This window comes from Drosophila gunungcola, unplaced genomic scaffold, assembly GCF_025200985.1.
Source record: "Drosophila gunungcola strain Sukarami unplaced genomic scaffold, Dgunungcola_SK_2 000001F, whole genome shotgun sequence".
Lineage (NCBI taxonomy): Eukaryota > Metazoa > Arthropoda > Insecta > Diptera > Drosophilidae > Drosophila > Drosophila gunungcola.
In genome coordinates, this window is record NW_026453197.1 from 2,653,876 (window position 1) to 2,675,449 (window position 21,574).

The 21,574-nt window shown below is 39.7% G+C and overlaps 5 protein-coding genes across 9 annotated transcripts in view; 2 read left to right on the forward strand and 3 right to left on the reverse strand.

Moving 5' to 3' along the window:
- Positions 1 to 1,024: 1,024 nt before the first annotated feature.
- LOC128261434 (NHP2-like protein 1 homolog) lies at positions 1,025 to 1,693 on the forward strand. The gene is made up of 2 exons (XM_052995132.1): positions 1,025 to 1,177; positions 1,240 to 1,693. Exons 1-2 carry the CDS (start codon positions 1,175 to 1,177, stop codon positions 1,618 to 1,620), a joined length of 384 nt encoding a protein of 127 aa, XP_052851092.1. The 5' UTR covers positions 1,025 to 1,174; the 3' UTR covers positions 1,621 to 1,693.
- Positions 1,694 to 2,255: 562 nt separating this feature from the next.
- LOC128261887 (protein pelota) lies at positions 2,256 to 10,865 on the forward strand. 2 transcript variants are annotated; one of them, XM_052995821.1, is made up of 5 exons: positions 2,263 to 2,654; positions 2,717 to 3,438; positions 3,504 to 3,696; positions 8,590 to 8,696; positions 10,205 to 10,865. In XM_052995821.1, the coding sequence occupies exons 1-5, from the start codon at positions 2,614 to 2,616 to the stop codon at positions 10,324 to 10,326; spliced, it is 1,185 nt and encodes a 394-aa protein (XP_052851781.1). In that variant the 5' UTR covers positions 2,263 to 2,613; the 3' UTR covers positions 10,327 to 10,865. The 2 variants fall into 2 exon arrangements, with proteins under 2 accessions (XP_052851782.1, XP_052851781.1); XM_052995822.1 differs by lacking the exon at positions 8,590 to 8,696 and having other exon boundaries at positions 2,256 to 2,654.
- LOC128261906 (uncharacterized) lies at positions 4,783 to 7,993 on the reverse strand. 4 transcript variants are annotated; one of them, XM_052995845.1, is made up of 3 exons: positions 7,686 to 7,993; positions 5,101 to 5,443; positions 4,783 to 5,014 (listed from the first exon to the last, which is right to left on the reverse strand). In XM_052995845.1, exons 2-3 carry the CDS (start codon positions 5,370 to 5,372, stop codon positions 4,927 to 4,929), a joined length of 360 nt encoding a protein of 119 aa, XP_052851805.1. In that variant the 5' UTR covers positions 5,373 to 5,443; positions 7,686 to 7,993; the 3' UTR covers positions 4,783 to 4,926. The 4 variants fall into 4 exon arrangements, with proteins under 4 accessions (XP_052851805.1, XP_052851803.1, XP_052851806.1 ...); XM_052995843.1 differs by having other exon boundaries at positions 7,662 to 7,984; XM_052995846.1 differs by lacking the exon at positions 7,686 to 7,993 and adding an exon at positions 7,158 to 7,590.
- An 842-nt stretch (positions 10,866 to 11,707) lies between the features above and the next one.
- Positions 11,708 to 14,032, reverse strand: LOC128261872 (pescadillo homolog). The gene is made up of 4 exons (XM_052995790.1): positions 13,880 to 14,032; positions 13,545 to 13,778; positions 12,386 to 13,484; positions 11,708 to 12,328 (listed from the first exon to the last, which is right to left on the reverse strand). The coding sequence occupies exons 1-4, from the start codon at positions 13,895 to 13,897 to the stop codon at positions 11,787 to 11,789; spliced, it is 1,893 nt and encodes a 630-aa protein (XP_052851750.1). The 5' UTR covers positions 13,898 to 14,032; the 3' UTR covers positions 11,708 to 11,786.
- Positions 14,033 to 18,853: 4,821 nt separating this feature from the next.
- LOC128261910 (sodium/potassium/calcium exchanger Nckx30C) overlaps positions 18,854 to 21,574 on the reverse strand; it is a 34,260-nt gene continuing 31,539 nt past the window's right edge. The window contains exons 9-10 of the mRNA XM_052995850.1: positions 21,037 to 21,173; positions 18,854 to 20,958 (exon numbers count right to left, since the gene is read on the reverse strand). Of these exons, the coding sequence (XP_052851810.1) occupies positions 20,718 to 20,958; positions 21,037 to 21,173 (378 nt within the window). The 3' untranslated portion in view covers positions 18,854 to 20,717. The remainder of the gene's footprint in view (positions 20,959 to 21,036; positions 21,174 to 21,574) is intronic.

Genomic DNA, 21,574 nt, shown 5'->3' on the forward strand with positions numbered 1-21,574 from the left:
CGCTCGCCGCGAGCACAATACCGCAGTCGTGAGAAATCGCTACTGCGTGGGTGCTGTTCCATTCTAGACCCCGGGTGCTCAGAAATAGCTAAAAAAAATTGTAGATTCTTCAATGTATAAAAATGCGTCCAACTTTCTTTTAGGTCCTAGAATTATAATAATTGGTTGCCCTTGTACTTATTACTGTTTTCGGACTAACAACACACAGAAAATTAAATCAGATTGGATTTATTCTCTAATCTAATCAATGAACTCTATGCACATCTGATTTTAAACGAATATGTAGTAATTTTGAGTACTGAATAAAATAAACGATCAAACAGAAAATTTTTGCTATTCAGTCAAGGCATTTGGAAAATAGGCAGCCATACAAAACGGAAAAACGATCAGAGAAATCCCAAAACATATAAAGTTTTCCAAATAAATATATAATGGAATTTACTGTTCAAGTATGCAGTCTACGTCTTGACAGGTAAATTCTTTGTGTTTTAAAAAAAAATATTTTTAAAATATAAAAAATAGCTTATACATACATTGTATTTGATTTAGGCGCCGAATTATTTTCTGCATAACAAACACACGACATTGCATAACAAACACATCGTCAATTTAACTCCTCCAGAGACAATATTCTTTAAAACATTTACAAAAACGTTTTGGGTCATGAAATTAAACTTGGTGCTCAATCTCGTCGTATAAATAAATAAATATTAGCACAATTTTCTTTAATTAAAAAATGTGAAGTAAATTCAAACTTATATTTTCATATGCTTGCATGATCAAATTTTCTCAAAGTGTTGCTTAAAAGGTTTTTTTATTTTTTTAACATCATGCTTTTTAATTTAATTCAAGATTTCCTATTTGATAGAAGAAAAATAAAATTAGTTTTTGGAGTTCCCCTTAAAATTAAGTATCTTTAAACCAGGGCTGGTTTACTTTGAACTTCATTAAATAAAAATATTGGCATTATTACGATAAGTATCGTTAAAAACAGTATGACCAACTATATTTTTTTGGTATTCATTTCATATCGACAAACGGTTTTATAACGACAACGCACGTGTTTTGAAAACTGTATCAATTGTTCCAGCGATTGCCCTCAGTGAAGCAACAAGCCGAGAGGTTGCATTTTAAACACAATAATCTTATAAAAAACTAATAAATAAACCCAAAAATGGTGAGTAATCTTAGGATAAGCCATTGAAAGTGTGAGCTACAATAAGTAACTGATTTTCGCAGACTGAGGAAGTGAATCCCAAGGCATTCCCGCTGGCCGATGCCCAGCTAACGGCTAAGATCATGAACCTGCTGCAGCAGGCCTTGAACTACAATCAACTGAGGAAGGGAGCCAACGAGGCCACCAAAACTCTGAATCGTGGATTGGCCGACATCGTGGTCCTGGCTGGCGACACCGAGCCCATCGAGATCCTCCTCCACCTTCCACTCCTGTGCGAGGATAAGAACGTGCCCTATGTCTTTGTGCGTTCCAAGCAGGCTCTGGGTCGCGCCTGCGGCGTTTCTCGGCCAATTGTCGCCTGCTCGGTGACCACCAATGAGGGCAGTCAGCTCAAGTCGCAGATCACCTCCATCCAGCAGGAGATCGAGCGACTCCTAGTCTAGTTATAGCGTAGACTTAAGTGAAAATGTGTACAAAGTGGTAACTTCAATAAACATGTGTATTTTTTAATACAAATCAAGCATTTTTTTTGCCATCCTCGCACATGGTTGGATTAAAGTTACCGTTCGCCCGCCACCGGTTTCATTACTTGAAAATACTAGAAAATACTGGCCATAGTGTCAGCTGGTCATCCGACGGTGCTGGCAGGCTAGCAGGGAAAATAGCTAATTTAAATATGTGAAACTACTAAACATTCCTTATGGTACAGAAACATAATCAGGAACACGTAAGAAATCAAATCTAATATCCAAGATTAAGCCCATTTCTTTAGAACAGCATTTTTGCAATTTTTAAATTCTTTGCAATATATGTGTATGTTTAAGTTTTAAAATATTTAACAATTATTTTGTTCCATCTTTTTTTAAAAATATATTTGGTTCATTATTTCAACTCTGAACATATTAGTTATTATTTAAAACTTTGCTTATTATTTAAAAGAAAGACAGGTATTAAAAGAGGTAATTTTCTTGAATTTACTTTGAACTTAATTAAATAAAAATATTGAGCAATCAGAATTTCTTATATTAAATGACAGCTTCTATTATCTGTTTTCCGAAAAGCTGTATCCGTTTTTATTAAATTTAAATAGACAAACAAAAGATTTTAGTACGAGACCAATTTAAGTCGAGTCTGGCGTGAAACCCGCTAGTCTCCCAGCACTGCTCGCCCCGTGGATTTCCCGTGTGAATGTCACTGTCCGCCGATTGCACTGCCCACTACACCATCAGAATAACCATCCTGCCGATCCGATCAGCCGTGTGAACTCAGCAACTGCGTGGACCCAATGACCACGATGCACCGCCGCCTTTGTGGACCGAGGGAATCTCTGAAATCTGGGTGCAAGTGACAAGCGGCGAGCGGATTCAAAGCACTCGGAATAGAGGCAGTGCCAGCCAACGAAACAAAAACCAAATCCTGACCAGCACAGTGACGAGATGAAGCTGCTGGGCAAATACGTGGACAAGGGCATGCAGGGGTGAGTAAATCCTCTTGTGACTTGAGCTTCTCTAAACTTTGCCCTCCTTTGAAATCCCCTAGAAATGTGACCCTGATGCCCGAGGAGTCGGAGGACATGTGGCACGCCTTCAATTTGATAGCCGAGGGCGACAGCGTGCGCAGCACTACCATTCGCAAGGTGCAAAACGAAACGGCCACCGGCTCCTCCACCAGCAGTCGAGTGCGCACCACTCTGACCATCGCCGTGGAGAGCATTGACTTCGACACCCAGGCCTGCGTGCTCCGACTAAAGGGGCGGAACATCGAGGAGAACCAGTACGTCAAGATGGGCGCCTATCACACCCTCGACTTGGAGCTGAACCGCAAGTTTGAGCTGCGCAAACCGGAGTGGGACACCATCGCCCTGGAGCGCATCGAGATGGCCTGCGATCCCACACAGTCGGCGGATGTGGCCGCCGTGGTGATGCAAGAGGGACTGGCCCACGTCTGCCTGATCACCGCCAGCATGACTCTGGTGCGGAGCAAGATCGAGGTCTCCATTCCGCGCAAGCGAAAAGGCAGCGTGCAGCAGCACGAGAAAGGACTGGCCAAGTTCTACGAGCAGGTCATGCAGAGCATCCTGCGGCACGTTAACTTCGATGTGGTCAAGTGCGTGCTGATTGCCTCGCCGGGTTTCGTGCGGGATCAGTTCTACGACTACATGTTCCAGCAAGCGGTCAAGATGGACTACAAGATTTTGCTGGACAACAAGAGCAAGTTCATGCTGGTGCACGCCTCGTCGGGATTTAAGCACTCCCTTAAGGGTAGGCTCTTCATTCTGTAACCCTTATCAAGATCTGGTATTATCGTATCGCATTTGTATCCCCAGAGGTTCTTCAAGATCCCGCCGTGCTGGCCAAGATGTCCGACACCAAGGCCGCTGGCGAGGTCAAGGTCCTGGAGCAATTCTACATGATGCTGCAATGTGAGCCGGCCAAGGCTTTCTACGGCAAGAAGCACGTCCTCCAAGCCGCCGAGTCCCAGGCCATCGAAACGCTGCTCATCTCGGACAACCTCTTTCGGTGAGTTCCACTTGGCTGGGCCGAGATATATATATGTACATATGCTTAGCCTCCAGTTGAGCACTCATTAAGCTCAATCAAGCGGAGAGATCAAGAGCACGATCGCAAGTATAAGCAAAAACCTTAAACTTTCGAAAGCGGAAAGAGAGGGCGACGACAATTGGTGTGCTTATGTCGCCATATGGAACACATGTCACCGGTTTGCTCTGCTTTGGGTGCCGGAATGAATACAAATATTGAGGCACTTAAGAAAATCTGAGAAAGAGCAATCAATTTCATTATCTCATCGATTGTTTTTTAATTGGTTTGCTATACTTGCAAGTGTGGTTCTCAATTAGTTTTAACTTAGAAAGAAATGAGCTGCAGTTGCTTTTCTTATTTTCAAAGTTCAGATTTTATATAATTAATATTTCACTGAAGGAATTAAAAAAGTGAAAGGATTGATAGTTTTATCTCTTTATCAAATTAAAAAGGAATACAAGTTGCCTTATAAAATAATCTTTTAATGACATATAGTCTTACCTTATATCTGATATATGTGTTAGTTAAAATTCAAAAACAAATATTTTGATGGAATATCATAGTCATAGTCGACAATTTTTGTAAAAAACAATTCTTTAGCAAACCAAATTAGATAAGATTTTGTTTTAAACAAACTAAGTTAATATTTTACCTCGTATAAATACTTTTGTGTCGCAACAGCTGAGAGAATCTAAGTTTTATGATATTGTGTGATAAGATAAATCGTTTCCCATTTCGCCATCCGCTCCACGATCAACTTTGGATTCTATTAACATTGAATGATTGCGAATTCTTCCGCTGCGAATTCAGATCTGCTCCGATCGTACGCGTTTAGCCATTTAAAGAAAGCACGTTCAACCATTAATTTGTTGGCCCCACGACGACGTGCTCATGATCAAGGTTACCCCAATGTCTTCCCACCATTTTTGGCTGCCAGCTTGCTCTGTTCAGTTCAATTCTATTCACTACTCTTCTACGCGTTTTGTTTACATTTTTATGGGCCGTTGAAATTCCATTTGAAAATCATTTTGTATGCTAACTGCCTGGCTGGCAATTAAATTAGAATTAAGTGTTATAGGTTTTTTCTTTACTTCACATTTAATGTACTTAATGTTCTAGGCAAAAGGTGATTTTATTTTAGCACATGTAATCAGTCCGCTTAGGTTGCTACCCCCATACGTGTTCGTATTATTCCCCCTCGTTCCAATCTCAAAAATTGTTTAGATCGCTGGTTGTTGCTATCGTTGTCGTCGTCGCTGTTGCTCTGGACTCGTCTTTATCTCGACTTTTTTGATTGCTGTTGATGGTTTTGCCACCGTACAAAGAGAAACAAGATGGGAAATTGTTATTAAACTGTTTGCTTAGGTTTTCTATTTAATTTACCGCTTGCGCTGCTGTTCGTTCCACTGATTCTTTCGCTGTTTCTGCTGGTAAATGGGATCCTCTTCGAAATCTTCTCTGCTTCTCAGCGTCAATCGCTTTAAATAATCGTCCAGGGTTTCCCTCAGTGGCAGAAGGCGATGAGGCGAAGGCGGGGAGCTTGGCACCTTTCTGTTGTCCAGTTTCTTGAGGGATTCGCACAGGGTCGAGTCCGGCCACTGGTGAATGGGATGGCCCAGTTCGGAGATGGTGTAGTCGGGCTGTCTGGTGAGCATCTCGGATCCGCTGGATTCGATTCGATTCGATTTAATTCGACGGTGTTAAGTGGCCGGCACTTAAATAGGAACTGGAGTGGAAAGATATGTGCGTTAAGTACAGTCAAGTGGAGTTGAAATTTGGGCAGACAATCCCACTTTACGAGTTGTTTTGACTTCTTTATAACCAGCCCATTTTTTAATGTTCAACTATGTTGCCTAGAAAACTGTTTTACCAGTATTAGACACTATTAAATAATTTCAGTAAAGTCACGTATATTTATAAATAATATCAAACACATTTAAGTCACTTGTGAAGTCATATTATTTAAAAATATGTGACTATTTTGGCTGGAATTTTGCACACTACGAAAAAGTTCTTATCAGCCAAAAACATTATTAGGAAACACGAGTACGTATAACTATTTTCATGAATGTTTTAGATAAAGGTTAGATAAGACGTCTTATATTAGCTTTCTCCCTTTCCCCTTATCAGCTCCTCCGACTTTAATTCGTCCCTCACCCATTTAATCCGTATCCGTTTGCATTCATTTTTATTCATGGTCGATTTTCGAGCTACATTTGCGTGCTCTGTTTTGGCACTTTTTAGAGCTGTTTTCGCCAGACGAGTTTCGATTAGCAAATGACGAAGACTGAACTAAATTTTGATGTAAATAAGCTGTGTACTGTATACGATTTATAGCAACGTGAAATGAAATTCCCTCAGCGCACAGTGAGCCATTTCTTGTGCTAATTGTTAGAACCTGTGGGCGATATATTGAAAAAAAGACAGACAGCAGCCACAACAATAAACAACAAAATAAAGAATTTTAATTTATTTAATCGCTCCGTTTATGGATCACTTGGCGGGCAACTTTTGGAGCGGACACTCTCGTTTCTCTGCTTTATTCTGGAACCTCCCCCTCAACCATCAATAGATTCCACAGGCCATGTAACACGATCCACTTTGGCTAACTTATCAAGTTCTTCTGCTGCTCGAATGCACTTAGCGTTTTTCCCCTTCAACCTATTCTCTTCTCCCATCCTATAGATTTTGTTTTTCATATGTTATTCATGGGTCCAACCAGTTTTTCTAGTCCCCCTTTTATTTATTTTTTGGTTTTGCAACATGTCTTGTGTCTCAAAAACGTGCCCCCTTTAAGCGGTTTTGTTGATTTTTTTTTCACAGCTGGCCACGCTTGTAAATATTGTCTCGAAAGACAATTGTTTATAATATATATATACATATTTGTGTTGTGAAAGCAAATGGGAAAGAAAGAAACAGAGAGAAAAGTTTAAGGTTGCTTTTGTTAAGCAAGAAGTGAAAGGGCGGGCTTGTTGAAATAAACGATATTGAAACCCTAAATGGGCGGAATGCTCAATGAACACGGTATCTGTGAATCACCTTTATTGAATCTTTGCATTTGGGGTTTTTCAACCTCATTTTGTATGCGGGTTGGGTTTTGTTTGGTCAACTGATGGGTAAGCAATGAGTTGGCTGCTTTTCTAAATGATCAGACCAATAAGTATTAAGTATTTTAAGTTCAAGGCGTTGCCTTTAAGGTTGGTCTTTGGGGATCTCACAAGCCAAGGAGGCTTATTAATGGAATGAAACCTTGCTTGCTAAGTGTGGTATTTTGTAGTGAGAAAACAATTTTATTAATTGAACACATATTTCTTGAATGGTTTTTAAATTCAAATGGGATTTTGGGTATTTTCCAATGTATTCAGAGCACATCGGAGTGCCAAGTTCAGTTGCAGGCGCCCCTCCTCACACAGTTAATTACACTTCTTACGCGCACTTACTGATATCTTGGGGCGCTCATAGCCCCACTTTCCCCGCCACAATCTTTCTTTCGCCCGCTCTCTCTCTTGATGGCTGACAATTCACGGCTGTGTTCGGCCTCGTGCACGCTAATTCCATTATAACAATTGATTTCATTGTGCAATCATTGTCACGCAGCGGCAGCAACAATTGCAGCTACTCAGCATAACGAGTAGCGGCCAAAATTGCAGGTACATCAGCAACATCAGCAGCAGCAACAGCAGCAACAGCAGCAGCATCTACAACAATGGCTCACAGTTCATCGCAGTTTGCGGTTTGCGGATGAGTGAAAAAGTATCTACACACAGGTAGCAGATAAAATTGTATCTGCTGCTGCTGTATCTGCATTGCTTGCGGCTGAGTCAGCGGGAATAAAACATTTAACTAAACTGTCAGCGGGACTTTAAAATCGTTTTGGGGCTTTGCTCTGCACTAGGCAGCATTTTTGTTAGAGGCAAAAATCACTTTTCAACTTTCACTTGTACCTTTGTATCTTTTTTTGTGCGTACTTCTTGTGCACTTTTCTCTTTCCGATGTTGCTGCAGTTTTGCGGTTTTGACGGGGCTGTTTTCCTTTTTTTTTTTTAGCGGGGTCTTAGCACCAATTTTTCTTTTCGCGTGGCAATCTTCTCCGGTTCGTTTGGGTTTCCGTCCCTCGAATCGCTCGATGTTACCCGCAAGAAAGCCGCTTTGCAACTAATTCTTCGCTACGAAGACAGCCGCTCTCTTTCTTCAGTTGCTCTCTTCTGCTCTGCACGTGCTGTGGATCGCATTCGGAATACCCTCCACATGGGGTTTACTTCGATCGCTCTATAGGAACGGCGCTTGCACTCTCTCTCTTCGCAAACAAAAAGCGGTTTGTTGTCGTCAATAAAAATGTTAATTGAAATTACACTTTTTGCCTGGTTTTTATTTGAATTTCTTCTTACTTTCTTACCTGCAAATGTTCGTCATTCGACATTAGCATTTTCGTAGAGGTTTTTGAACTGCCCTAACTTTTTATGCGGGGTCGCACTTTTATTGCTCCAGCGACAAGTGACTTCATGTGCTCTCTGTGGATATGAAATGCAAATCGCGACCGGGGTCTAAGTATAATGTGTGATGGCCCCCTTTGCTTTGGGGTGGGCGACGAGGTGAACCCACTATTTCCAGTTAAACTTGACACCTTATTCAAGGCGGATTATGCCCATCACGTGCCATGATCCAGCACTTTGCTATGCGCCATTTATACGGGTCCGGTCGTGGAATGCGAAAGTGCAGTAGATACGAGCACCTACATCCGTGTATGGCTGACAAATGGGCATATTAATTGATAGAATCGAATCATATTTGTGTGGCTGATCAGTTCTGAAAGTTTATTTGCTATAAACGGTTCAATTTTCACTTCTAGTCCAAACATTTGTCATCTTTACAGCTGCCAAGACGTTAATCTTAGAAAGGAATATGTAAATCTGGTGGAATCAGTTCGGGATGCTGGAGGCGAAGTGAAAATATTTTCCAGCATGCACATTTCAGGAGAACGTGAGTATCAATTAATCAATAAATAACTTAGGGAGCAACTACTGAACATTTATTTATAGTGATTTGTTGTAACGTAAATATCTAAGATTTATATACATGATTGAGCTTTCCACAATAGAATAAAGTGATTTAATGAGCCACTGTAAATGCTGATAAAGACTTCTTAAATCAGTTGATTAAATTCACTTACACATGGGTCATTTTAATTCTAAAGGTTACACATGTAGAGATTGAAAATCCTAGCACTCTTTTATCTTGTGTCTTCTTAGAAGAACTCGAGAACTTCTTCATCTCGTATAAAGAAGGGAAACTCGCAATGACTCATGAAGTGCGAAACAAATTCCCTTCTGGGACAAGAATAGATCATCTCCAGGAGGAACGGCTTTGCATCACACTTGTTCCACCTTTGTCCATTTCTATGCTCAATTTGAATACTCATGTGCAGCCTGCCTTCCTCTGTCTAATGACCTCGTTAAAGATTCTATTTTTAAGTCCCCCGAGATGCAATGCTCTGCCCGTAAACAAATACTGTATATACAATACACATGTACATATGTGCTGGCATATTTGTGTTTCTTGGAGGGGTCTCCCACATCCCACATTACAAAGTCCATTGCGAAATGAGCAGAAAACATCATCAATTCGAATTGAAAGGCTGCCAAGTAGTTTTTGCTATCTCATTCGTGAGGGAACTTTCGATTTCATTTTTGTATGCAAATATGAATTAATTAATGTTGCATTTCTCGTATTGCACATATTTTTGGGGTGTAAAGTGCCTAAATGCGTTAAATAGCCATTTGCAGGTGACTCACGAGATATGCCTCTTTCTTTTTTGTCTTGTTTCAGTCTCGAGACTTGGCAAGATTTTCGTTTTCGTCTCGAAAATGGGTCGTTGGGGTTCCGAAATAGATCCCCCCATACTTTGTAGCTTTTGCAACCGATCTCCCTATCGAGTTTTTGCGTCTTTCTTTCTGAAGTACTTCCCATTCTTATCGGCTGGCAAGTATTTAGATAGCCAATGTAGTCCGCTGAGCATTTTAATCAGCTTTAAATTACATAAGTATATAAACATTGCTGCGGCTTGTGTAAACAAAACCAAATTGAAGAGATAAAGGGGCCTGGCAACATGGTACTCGAGCAAACAAATTGTTTTTCCTTGCAACAGAACCTGCATTAATCCCGAGGTAATTGGGCAAACCCATGCATTTTTAATGAACACTCTGGCCGAGATGAATGTGAAGTTCACTCAGTGAGTCATGGCCTAGAACCGGTGAGCCTTGGGATTGGACAGCAGGAACGCCCACAACACGGCAAAAAATGCAAAACGGGCTGCTGCAGTTCTGAGATTGAGAGTTGTCTTGCATCAAGTATTGATGGCTTTTTAGTCTTTGTAGTTTACTTGTTATTCTGGTTTTCAACGTTTAGATAACAGAAATCAGCTCAATATATATCGCCATATAGCCAAATCGACTGAATAATCCCAATCTTTTTATTTGTTTTGTTTCCAGAACTTGCTCAACTGACCGGCGTAGCGGCCCTCCTGCGATTCCCGATGCCCGAACTGGAGGACAGCGATGATGACGATGACGAAGATGGAGCGGTGGGCGGAGCAGATAGCGATAGCGACTAGGATGATAATTAGGATGTAATCACTATAGAAGCTCGATGGAATGGAATCTTGGCATTTGTTAACGGAAGTAATTGACTTAGGAACTCAACTAGCGATCGATATACCAGTAGACTAATAGGAACCACGACAGACTTGGACTGCGTCAGGGCATATACAATATACATAGTGCTAATTCGATACGATATATACACAAATAATTACTTAAGTTTAACCGTGGCTTGGCCTAAAAATTCGTAGTCAGAAAGCCACTTAAAAAAAGTTGTTCTACACTTTGTGTTCAATGAAATGGCCACAATTATTGATAGCAAATGATTTATTGCTTGATTTAACCCTTTAAACAAATTGAGTTGCTGTTGACAGCCGCGTTTAAGGTTTTTGTCAGTAATTGTGTAAAAACTGTATACCTTTTCCTAAACACTTAAATATACTGTTTACTTTTTGGTAGAATGCAAAATAGAGTTTTAAAAAATATGCTTCCTATATATATTTGATTTAATTATTTTTAAATTTTCTTTGTTTATAAAAGGGGTTTTATGCAACTTCTAAAGGTGAACTCACTTAATATTGTTAAACTTTAAAGAAATTTAAATTATCTTGCAAAGCTGTAAACATAACTTTCTGTTAAACTCTACTCAAACAGAATTATATATTTTTTTCCCTATGCTGTAAAATATATAATCCTTCCGAACATGTAAAATAAAAAAAAATGCACCTAACTAATCGTTTTTTCCTTTTTTTTTAATATTTTAATTGCAGCAACATTTGTAAGTTAAGTTATAAGTGTTAATTTGTTTTCGAATCTTTTTGCAAAAAGAGTTAAATGACTATATTCGGGAATTTTGCTAACAAAAGCTGTTTTAAAAATATATATATATTAAATACACTTTAATAACTTTTTTTAAGTATTGAGAAATTATGCAAAAAGATGGAATAAAAAATTTTCATTTTCGGATTTTATTTTGCGGCGACCAAAATTCTAGGAAAACTAGATCATCAGAAACAAAAAGCCAACAGATTCAGTTAAATACCAGCACTTAAAAAAAAAGTTTTTGACCAAATGGCTTAAATCAAACGATTAAAGACTACATTTTGAACAGTTTAGAAGTTTTCAAATTATTTTGGTCACCGCATTCAAAGATGCAATTTCACGAAAAATGCTATTAAGTTTTAAGTTAGAAAACTGGGTTTCTTTTTTCAAAGCCCATTTCTTTGGAAATTTAGTTAAAATCGACTTAAAATTTTAACTTTTTAAAATAAAATTTAAAAAAAATGTTCAAGTTGCAAATGGTGGTGGCGGTAACTACTTAACAACGCTTACAGCTCTAATAAGCGCTCTGAAAAAAATCAACGTTCAACGTGGTCCAAATTAAAATAGATTCCATTTCAATTTCTTATACATTTTCATTGTTTATTGTTTAAACCTAGATCAAGACACAGAACCCCCCGAGCCGATTGCCAGCTTACTTGCCCAGCTTGGAAGCCTTGGCAGCTGCGGCCGCCGCCTCCTTGCGCGCCTCCCGCTTGGCCGTCTTGCGGGCCTCCTTCTCGCCGGCCTCGATGGTGCGTCGCTTCTTGCGCAGCAGCCACTCCTCCTTCTCCTTGGTCTGCTTCTCGCGGATGAGTTTCCGGAATAGGTTGCGGTGGCGTGGCTTCACCATGCGCGCCTGCAGGCGGTGCTCGTCGACCTCGGCCTTGTGCACCTGCCGCTTGTTGACCTTGTGCACCTTGCCCGATTGCACGGACATCTTCTGCTTCTCCTGCTGCAAGCGCTTGGTCTTCTCGTCGACCTCCTCCTCCTCCTCCTCATCATCGTCGTCGTCTTCTTCATCGTCTTCCTCGGGATCCTCCTCATCTTCGTTAACGCCGTCGGGACCGCCGTATTTTTTGTACTCGGCGGTTTCCTGTTGGTAGGCAAGCTGCAGCTGGGCATCGAGCAGCTCCTGATCCACAGTCTCCTCTTCCTCCTTCTCGGCTTCGTCTTCGGAATCGTCATCACTTTGAGCTGAGTTGGTGAATGGAATTAAATTGATGTTGCAAAAGGTCTGGCTGCTTATCTTACCATGTGTTTCGATCAGGGAAGGATCCAACAGAGCCTTCTCCTCGGGCGGAATATAGGTGTCCCTCTTTGAGTCCACGAACGGCGACAAGTGGGGCGGCAGCTTCTCGCCAAGGAAGTACTTGTTGGTGGGCAGCAGCTGGCGCTGATTGACGCAGTCAAAAAGCCACTGCGGCTGGACGTAGTCCCGCGAGATGTACTGCGTGGCCAGGCTGGGTCTGTCCACGATTTGGTGGGTGATGGTCTCGTCACTTTCATCGTAGGCCGAGCCGGCGAAGACGGACGAGTCCCAGGACACCTTGCCGCCAAAGGAACGGATGAGAATGACCAGGGGTTCGCGCGGAACCTCGCGGTTGATGAAGAACTTCAAGCCTTTGAAGAGGGTGCGCAGGCGGGAGACTTCCTGGGCCTCCTGCTTCATCTTGATGATGCGCTTCGAGTCGCCGTCCTGCTCCAGCAGCTCCATGTCGATGTCCAGCTCCTCCTCGTCCTCCTGCACCTTGTCCGTGCGCAGCAGCTCGAAGTTGAGCGCCGCAATGCGGTCGGAGACGAAGCTGGCCTCGTCCTTCAGCGACTCCTCGCTGTCCTGAAGCACGCTGCTTGGGAACTGGGGGGGATAGGCCAGATTCAGGCCATGGAACAGCCGGAAGTTGGTGAAACCCAGCATAATGGTGTAGAACTCCACGAAGATGGACATCACCTTGAAGTCCACCTCCTGGCGCGACTGTGGCTTGAAGGGGTAGTAGTGCGGCACAATCCAGGTGACCTTTTGGCCCTTGATCTCCGCCTGGAAATAGTAGCCCTTGATGGAGATGAAGACCTTGCGCAGCGACTTGGAGGCGATCACGTAGTGCAGAAACTCGATGGTCAGACGACGGCACAGGTTTGACTGCTCCCTGGGTATCAAGTGCAGCGAGGGAAAGGTGCTGAACAGGAAGAGCAGGGTCAGGCAATCGTCCAGGTCTTTCAGGGCATCGATAAAGGTGGGATAGCGCTCCTTGACAATGTGATCGAGTTTGATTTCGGGAAACAGGGCCAGGCGACGCTTCAGATTGCGGAAATCCTTGATGGCGCGATCGCGATTGCTCTTCTTGGCAAAGATCTGTGGGAATATTGGGTATGGGTAATGGATCCCGAGTCCAGAGAACATCAGTTAACGTACCTTGTAGTCACGCAATGTCCACACAATCGACTCGTGCAGCAGGAAGCGGATGTCCTTGGTGTGGTACAGCACCTTGATCTCCGAGGATCCCTTTTGGGCCCTGCGTCTGTGCTTCGGTTCCCTGGGATAAACGCCCTTCAGGATGCACAGCCTCCGGAAATCGTTCAGGGAGAGTTGAAGCTTCCTGAGGGCAGCCCGCCGACTAATGTATTGTGTGGCCTCGCCGGCTTCGTACTAGAAATGTTTAAAAACATTAATATAGCAGGGAGTCTCAAGTAACCTTAACCTTAAACCTTTAAAAAGGTGTAACTACCCAGTATGCTATGTGAACCTACCTTCTTGGGTCGCCTCATTCTTTCGGTTTAGGCAAATGCACTTTTTGTCAAGTATAATCCGCGTTATGCAGATTTATTTAAAGAAAAACACGCTGTTGACCAAAACACACGTTTTTTGTGTTGTTGGTCGCGTGGAAAGGAAGTGTGACCGCGGTTTCCATTTTAAAAGACAGGCTTAAGTGTGCCCAGATACTCAATTTGTATTGAAAATGGTGTGGAACTTGGCTAGAAATTTACAGTGGACTCAAAAAGAGTCAGCGGCGCGATTATGAGCGATAACCTTATCGATGTATTAAAAGGCGGAAAACCAGTAATTTAAACTGAATTTGAAAACGGCTTTTTAATTGAATATTTTAAGATAGTATTCATTAAGGCAATTTTCTTAAAATCCATCTATTCAAATTATGTACCTATATTAATGAAAATAAATACATTAATAATATTTTTATATTGTTTAGTATAGAGTTGAAACAACAAAACTAGTTTATTGCCAGCTTTTTAATGTGACTAAGCGCTACAATCAAACGTTTTTTAACTAGCTGCGATAGGCTATAATATCTCAATAAATAAACAAATAACTTTTTATTAACAAACAAGCTGTGAATACTTAAATTTAGATTCCGTTCGTAACTCATTAGCAGAAAGAGTAGTCTCTTATTACGCAAAAACCTTTTGTTGTTTAGAAATATGACCTTTTAAACTTACAAAGTAAATGTCTTACATATGTGAGCAAAAGAGTCAAATGGATGGAATAACTTTAGGCTTGATAAATGTAGACCGAAACGAAAAACTAACCAGCTATAAACTAAAAAAAAGATCACAAAAATATTTGTAAAGCTTGTGGTTTTACACTAAATTTAGACGAAACCACATGAAATGAAAAAACACTCACCCCATTGCCATTGGATAACTCATTTTATTGAATCTGTTTTATTGTTTTTTTTTATAGATATTGTATTGAGAAAATAACATACAGTCTAAGTTTGTTGTATTATATAATATTCGTTATATATTAGTTAGTTTGAACATTAACTTCGTTTTTGTTTTCGTTTTCGCAACATGCTTACTGCAGTCGCATTTCGTTTTGTTTTCTTGGTTGATAACAAAAGTTCATTAAACGGCCCTTTTTCGTTTGCTGCGGCTCTGCTACAACTCTGCCATTTGACGGGTTTTAACACGCCGTTAACATTCGTGTCCTTGTGTCGTGTTCGAGTGTCTGCTTGAGTAATTCTCTATTTTTCTGAGCTTTCAAAGCCTTGTTAACGGTTCGATGTAAATGTATATGTATCTGCACCTACATCTGCATCTGAGTGTGGTTTGTTGTATATTTCACCTAAATAACTAGTTAACATTTCGGTTTATTCGCTATAGCTTTGTTTTGATTTACATAAGTGTGGTTTCCACCCCGATCTATCTGCTCGTTTTTTCCGGCTTACGATCCTTAAAATGCTTTATATAACTTCATATACTTTTGTTTTATATATATCTTGAGTGCCAGCCATATATGTTTGCATGTATCGTTAGAAATTGACTATATATTTGATTTGCTTTTACTCCTTGCTCGGTTTTGATGATCTTCTGTTAACAGATGCGATTGCCGGGTAGTTTGGTTCGGTTCAAGTTGGGGATCGAATGACTGGGTGTGTTTTGTATAAAATCTAAATGTCGTTAACTAGACGTACTTGTATAAAGTAAATAACTCGCTGTATTCCACCGCTTGTATTCATCATTCGAGCTCTCTGGTTCGCATTCGCATCAACGATAAAGTGAGATCAGCTGGGGGGATCGGGATCTGGGGGAGGTACTAGGATGATTAAGTAAAGGCTCTATATTTAGACTGGATCAACTGAATGTCTGAACCGACTTTTGTTCTTTTTTTCCGCTCTCTTTTCATGGTTTATCGTATTATTCGTATAAATCATTTGTACAATCTTATGTGCTAGAAGCGTATCAGTTGTTAAAATTAATGTCTGTTATTATAATACTCTCAATGCTCGCTATTAAAATTACACACCCGTCTGCATTAATTACATGCCCCTATCGATCGGTCCGCTTGTGTTTGTTTCAAAAAAATACACACTCGTAAGGTAAAATTCAAAAGTACAACGATCGAAACTCAACAACGCAAAATATTCTTTTGGTGGGTAATGATAACTGTATTACACACGACGGCTATATGTTCACGCGCTATATATGCTGATCGCTGGCATTACAAATAATAAACGCATCCGGTTTATATACTTATAAATTTGAAAACGCTATAAAATCTTTAAATTAGTCTACCAATATGTTAACTATTACTTTTTACTGGATTCATGTATCATATATCATTATCATATTAGCTTCTTCGTCAATCGTTAATCGGTAATCGTTTGGTTTCCTCACATTCAACGAAAATTCGAAATCAAATCAAAGCCGCTGGCAACTGGCTGACAATTTATTGTTTGCTTGGTTTCTCTGTCTAAACAACGGACGCAACTTGAAACGGTCTCTAAATATTGTATAATCGAATATAAGTATTGCATACATTGCATTTCACGTGTTCTAATTGTATTCGTAGTCGTATTAAGTATTAAAAAAGTAATCCACTGTGGATCGCACAGACACGCTATTTGGTACATACATATACTGGCTTATAAAAGTTAATAAATATCTGTGTGTTCCATATACGGTTTAGGTCTAGTTCGTAGATTATTTAAAGCTGAAATTAATGATTATGTGCTCGTTCGTTATGTGGTATATCTGTATCGGTATCTGTATTTCTTGATCAAGACGATTGTTATAGGTGATTGACTCGAGAGCGTGATTAGTACGGCCAGATCTCTAGAAATGCTTCCGAATGGTCTGTGCTTGTGTTTGCTAATTTTATTTAAAAACATCGAACATCTAATCATGCCAATTACGTTTAAAACATACGAATCAATTGGGTATACTTACGGTTGATTTTTCTGCAAACTCAAAATTTGGTCGAGGACACAAAATTAGCAAACACAAAATTTGTTTTCTTTTTGGTTTTTTTTTTTGTTTTTTTTGTAAGTTTACTTTTTTCACTTTAATTTCAAACAATGATTTTTATTTTCATAGTTAAATATTTCATAAAGTATATATAGCATTACTATATCTTTCGATTCGATTTGGTTTGTTCTGTTTCGTTATTATTATTATTATTTTTTTTTCCTTTCTTACGCTTCGTTTATGTTTTATGAACGCTTTTGCTAATGCTTCAACAATTTTTTTGTGTTTTTGTTATACTTTTACTTTTTACGCAATTATTCAACTTGTTAAAAATCTATAACCATAACAATTTCATATATATATATATCTGTATATATATATTTCTTGTATATATTTCCTCTTATTTACGTTGCTTTAAAGCGAGATTTTATGCCACTCGACAAGTTTCTGTGGTGAATGTGCGTTGTGGGTGAATGATTTTGGATGGATGGGAAGGTTCAGGATCTGGGATTCCGTTTATTGAATTTTTTATAATTTTTGATTAACCCTGGGCGCATTTATTTGGAACAATCGCTTCGATCACAATTAATTCGTTAAAAATGTCTCAATTCTATTGGTTTATATATCGGGGCTAAATGTTTTTTTTGTACCTTTTTAGATAGAAAAGTGGGCGCGATATGTGTGTGTGATAGCTTAGATGTGAGTGGGTGTGTGAGTAAGGAAAATCTTCAGTACAAGTAATTGCTGGTGTGCTTTTCCATTTTCTAGTGTTAGGTTCTAATAAGATGTAGTTAAGTGTGAGTGTTTCGTTCTCAAGTATGTTATTTTTATATAATAAATATGACTTGGTTTTAAAGTTAATTTGGAAGATATTTTTTTAGGTTTTTCTATTCGATTTAGTTTTTGGTATCCTTTGTTGTCTTTAGTTTAACATATAGCATGTATAAAAGTTTAAGTTAATTTGTTGTTTGTTCTTGGAAGTTGTCTCTGTTAAAGCCTGGCGACCGAGGCAATCTACTCTTGAGAAGTGAGCTTGCTAGTTGGGATATATACGATACAGGGGCGTACATATCATTATATAGAAGGACTAAAGTCGAACATTTCTGGAGTTAAGAGCTACAATGAGAAACGCTTGGAGTGGCTGAGACTAAAAATTATGGAGGAAGAAGAAAGTTAAATTTACTTTTAATATTAAGACCTAAACATATAGAAAAGTAGTAGAGTTTGTGTTCCAATAAAAGCCATTGCAAATTGTAAAGGAACAATAAGTGGAACTGGAAACTTATAGAAACTAAGGAACTTGAACAATTTGGATATAACTGTAGAGGCAATAAGATGGGCTTAATTAAGTAGAGAAAGTCAATTGGGGATTACAAGTTAATTGGCCTACCTAAATTGATATTAGTAAGCGACAATCTATAAGGAAAATTGAAAGTATATATATAATATTTTGAGGCTTCTCAGCCAACTCTCCGCTGGATCGGTGCAAGGACTACTCTTGGGCAGATGAAGGGATGTATTGTCTTCTGTGAGAAGCTGGTGAGTCTCCTTCGAGTTTTATACATTGTCTCCAACTCGTTCCCTGACAATCCTCGCATTGCTCCTGTTCTGTTGTTGTGACCTCTGACCTCTGACCTGTCCATATCCTACATGCGTGTATTATGTTATTATTTATTTATATATATTCATATCGGTGTGCAATCGAATGCACTGCACCCATGGGGTGTAAGAGCAGCCACTTAGTTACGTTAATTCTGCATTTGCGTCTGCACATCGCATTGTTCAGTAGATACAGTATATAATTCTGCGAATGTGAATGCGTTTATAATTATTTCCGATGCGTTACAATTGCTGACAGTTTCGGTTCTCGATTTTCGCATTTTTGTAGTGAGATTCGCATGTCGTACGTATAGGAGTATGCATATAGTGCGATGCCACTGCTGCCTCCTCTAATTCACTTGTAATAAAAATTATTGCTTTTTGTTCTGAGTGTACGAGTGTGTTTGTATTTGTATCTGAATCTGTATCTGTATCTGTATCTGTCTGTTGTTCTGTCGCTTCCTCAACTTGACTGCGAGCCATATGCAAACGTCGGATATCCGTTAGATACATTGCCTACTTAAGTATAGTTGCATATATATATAGTAAGTTATCTTCTGGTATATATAAAATATATATATGTATATATATGTATGTTTATATTTAGGTGTATATATGTATGCGTTTTATGTTAAATTATTTGGGTTTCTTTTCCAATTGCATTTGCATTTGCATTTCTTCGGTTTTGCGGCCACTTGGTATTACGAGTTTAGGGTTTTAGTTTAGAAAAATGTTACGTACTTTCTAAATAAAGAGAGCAAGTTGATTTTGTTTCATATTTCGTTAAATATCGTCTTATATGTCGTTTATATATAAATACGTTAATATGCTCATATATATGTACTTGGGGGACTTCATTAAGCAAAAAGTATATGAAATTAGTTTTTTTTTTTTTGGATTTTTGTGGGCTTAGTTTTTGTTTTTGGATTTGAAGTAGTCTATAATAAATATGGCTTCAATTTAAAGTTAAATTTAAACTCTGCTCCTGCTAAACACGCCAACATGAATCAGAATTGGAATTAGGACTAGAAACGGGATCAGAACTAGAATCATAATCATAACTAGAATTAGAATTAGAATTAGAATTAGCATCGGACTGGAATCGATAAACATAATGCTCTGGTCTGCATGCACGGCAAATGCTTTAGCAAAATGTTTAAAGCCCTACATTCGCTTCGCTTCGCTTCGATTCGATTTTGTTTTGAAGTATTCGAGTATAATTGTAGCTTACTTTGAGAGTTTTTCGATTTGTTCGTTTGCTTGTTCAATAAGTACGCAAATTATCACTTAATCAATGCAGGTCAATATATAGTATGCCATGTAAGTGTGCGTGTGAGTGGGATATAAGTATTATGTATATAAGTCGTAAACTAGATAGAGTTTAGATAGGCTCTGGATAAAGCTTTTAGGAGAAATCTTAGTAGAGCACGCAAATGAAAGGCTTCTGCCCGATCGATATCGATCGATCGATCGATCGAATCGAAAGAGCTCAACACAAAACTTTAGCACTGATCGTGGCTTTGTTGGGTGCTGCTTTCCTTTATCGTATCGTATCGTATCGTATCGTATCGTATCGTATCGTATCGTATCGTACCGTATATAGGGTGCCTTGTGCCGAGATAATCATATATATTTTGTAGATACATACTTTTGCTGGTTTCTTATGCTTGTAGTTAAAACCCAAACGTTAGGTAGATAGTTATTAAGTGGTTGGGAAGCCATTGTCGTGTTTCCTTCTCTCTAGTTTGGTAGTATTTTGTAGATAGATACGATAGATTTATAGAGTTAGGGGTAGGAGTTTAGGGTGGAGGGTAGAGGGTAAAGGGTGTAGGGGTGGCTGCTTGCGTTAAAAAGCTGCGCTAAACACTTTAAAGTAAATGTCTTTTGAAAAAGAAACGCTGGCACTAACTAACTCGCATTTGTTAACGTTAAGTTTTCGATTTCGTTATTTCACTATCGCTTTCGCTCTTGTGTGTGTGTGTGTGTGTGTGTGTGTGTGTGAGTGGTGATGTGTATCTGTGAGTGAGTGTGTGGCGGTGTTTGTCTGCATCTGTGTCTGTTTAACAATTCGATTATTTAGCTTTAGTCCATTGTTAATTAATTTGTTAATCATTAATTAATTTGCTTGTATATAATTTAGCTAATTGGGTGTGAGAGAGACAGGGTCCTTGTCTCGTCCTCGGCGGCATCTGGATATCCTTGATAGCTGCTCGGGTAGCTCGGATAGCTCGGTTATTTCGGGTAACTCGGTAACTGTTGCCACCTTTTGTCTTTGCCCTTGCCCTTAAAAGGGGCAAGTGATCAGGTCGTATTCGAACATCAGCGACACGGCGACAAAGACAAAATACAACAGAAACATGGTGAAGCCCAACCCCTTGTTCATGCGCCAGCGGAAGCAGGCGATCGACATCACCACGAACACCAGCATCATAAACAGGATGGTTATGGAGCAGACCATGCCCACCGAGTTCACCTCCACGGGTGCCCCGTAGATGATTCCGTACAGCAGCCACGGGATCGGCAGGCTGTCGTAGTGTTCAAATCCGGTTAGTTACGTTTGCATTGCGATTGACACTGGGCCAACTGGTGGTGCCCATACTCACCCCACGGTCACGTCGAATATGTTGCTGCCCACGGAACTGGACACGGCCATGTCGCCGAATCCCTTGCGTGCCACAATCACCGAGGTAATCAAGTCCGGAATGGAAGTGCCCGCCGCCAGGAAGGTCAGACCCATGACCTATCGGGGAAGGAAGAGCAGGGTAAAAGGGTTAATCACAACGAAGCTCATCCAAACTGGAAAATCAGCCATTTTGGGGTGGCACAGAAATCACTTAGTGTTTAAAATTAGTAAAAAGGTGTGTGAAGGTGTGCAACAATATATTTTACATATTGAAGTCTTTGGATTTATTGCGATTTATGGCACCCCCATTATTTAATATTTTATTAGAGAAGTTATTTCTTAACAAGCCTTAATTTATATTTTCAACAAAGAAATTTGTGATACAAATTTTGGAAAGTTAAATATTTACATTGAAGCCTACAATGCATTTAATTTACTTGTTTAATTTAGGTGTACACTTTTTGGGCTTGTATCAAAGGTTGGTCCATGGGGGGATTAAGGGGCCTCAAGTAAAAGAT

Coding starts and splice junctions, on each gene's coding strand:
- LOC128261887 (XM_052995821.1), top strand. CDS start 2,614: ATGAAGCTGCTGGGCAAATACGTGGACAAGGGCATGCAGGG. Junction 3,439..3,503: donor ATTTAAGCACTCCCTTAAGG/GTAGGCTCTTCA, acceptor TTGTATCCCCAG/AGGTTCTTCAAGATCCCGCC. Junction 8,697..10,204: donor CATGCACATTTCAGGAGAAC/GTGAGTATCAAT, acceptor TTTTGTTTCCAG/AACTTGCTCAACTGACCGGC.
- LOC128261906 (XM_052995845.1), bottom strand. CDS start 5,372: ATGCTCACCAGACAGCCCGACTACACCATCTCCGAACTGGGCCATCCC. Junction 5,015..5,100: donor AACGAACAGCAGCGCAAGCG/GTAAATTAAATA, acceptor AACCATCAACAG/CAATCAAAAAAGTCGAGATA.
- LOC128261872 (XM_052995790.1), bottom strand. Junction 13,485..13,544: donor GGACATTGCGTGACTACAAG/GTACGTTAACTG, acceptor ATATTCCCACAG/ATCTTTGCCAAGAAGAGCAA. Junction 12,329..12,385: donor TTCCCTGATCGAAACACATG/GTAAGATAAGCA, acceptor TCACCAACTCAG/CTCAAAGTGATGACGATTCC.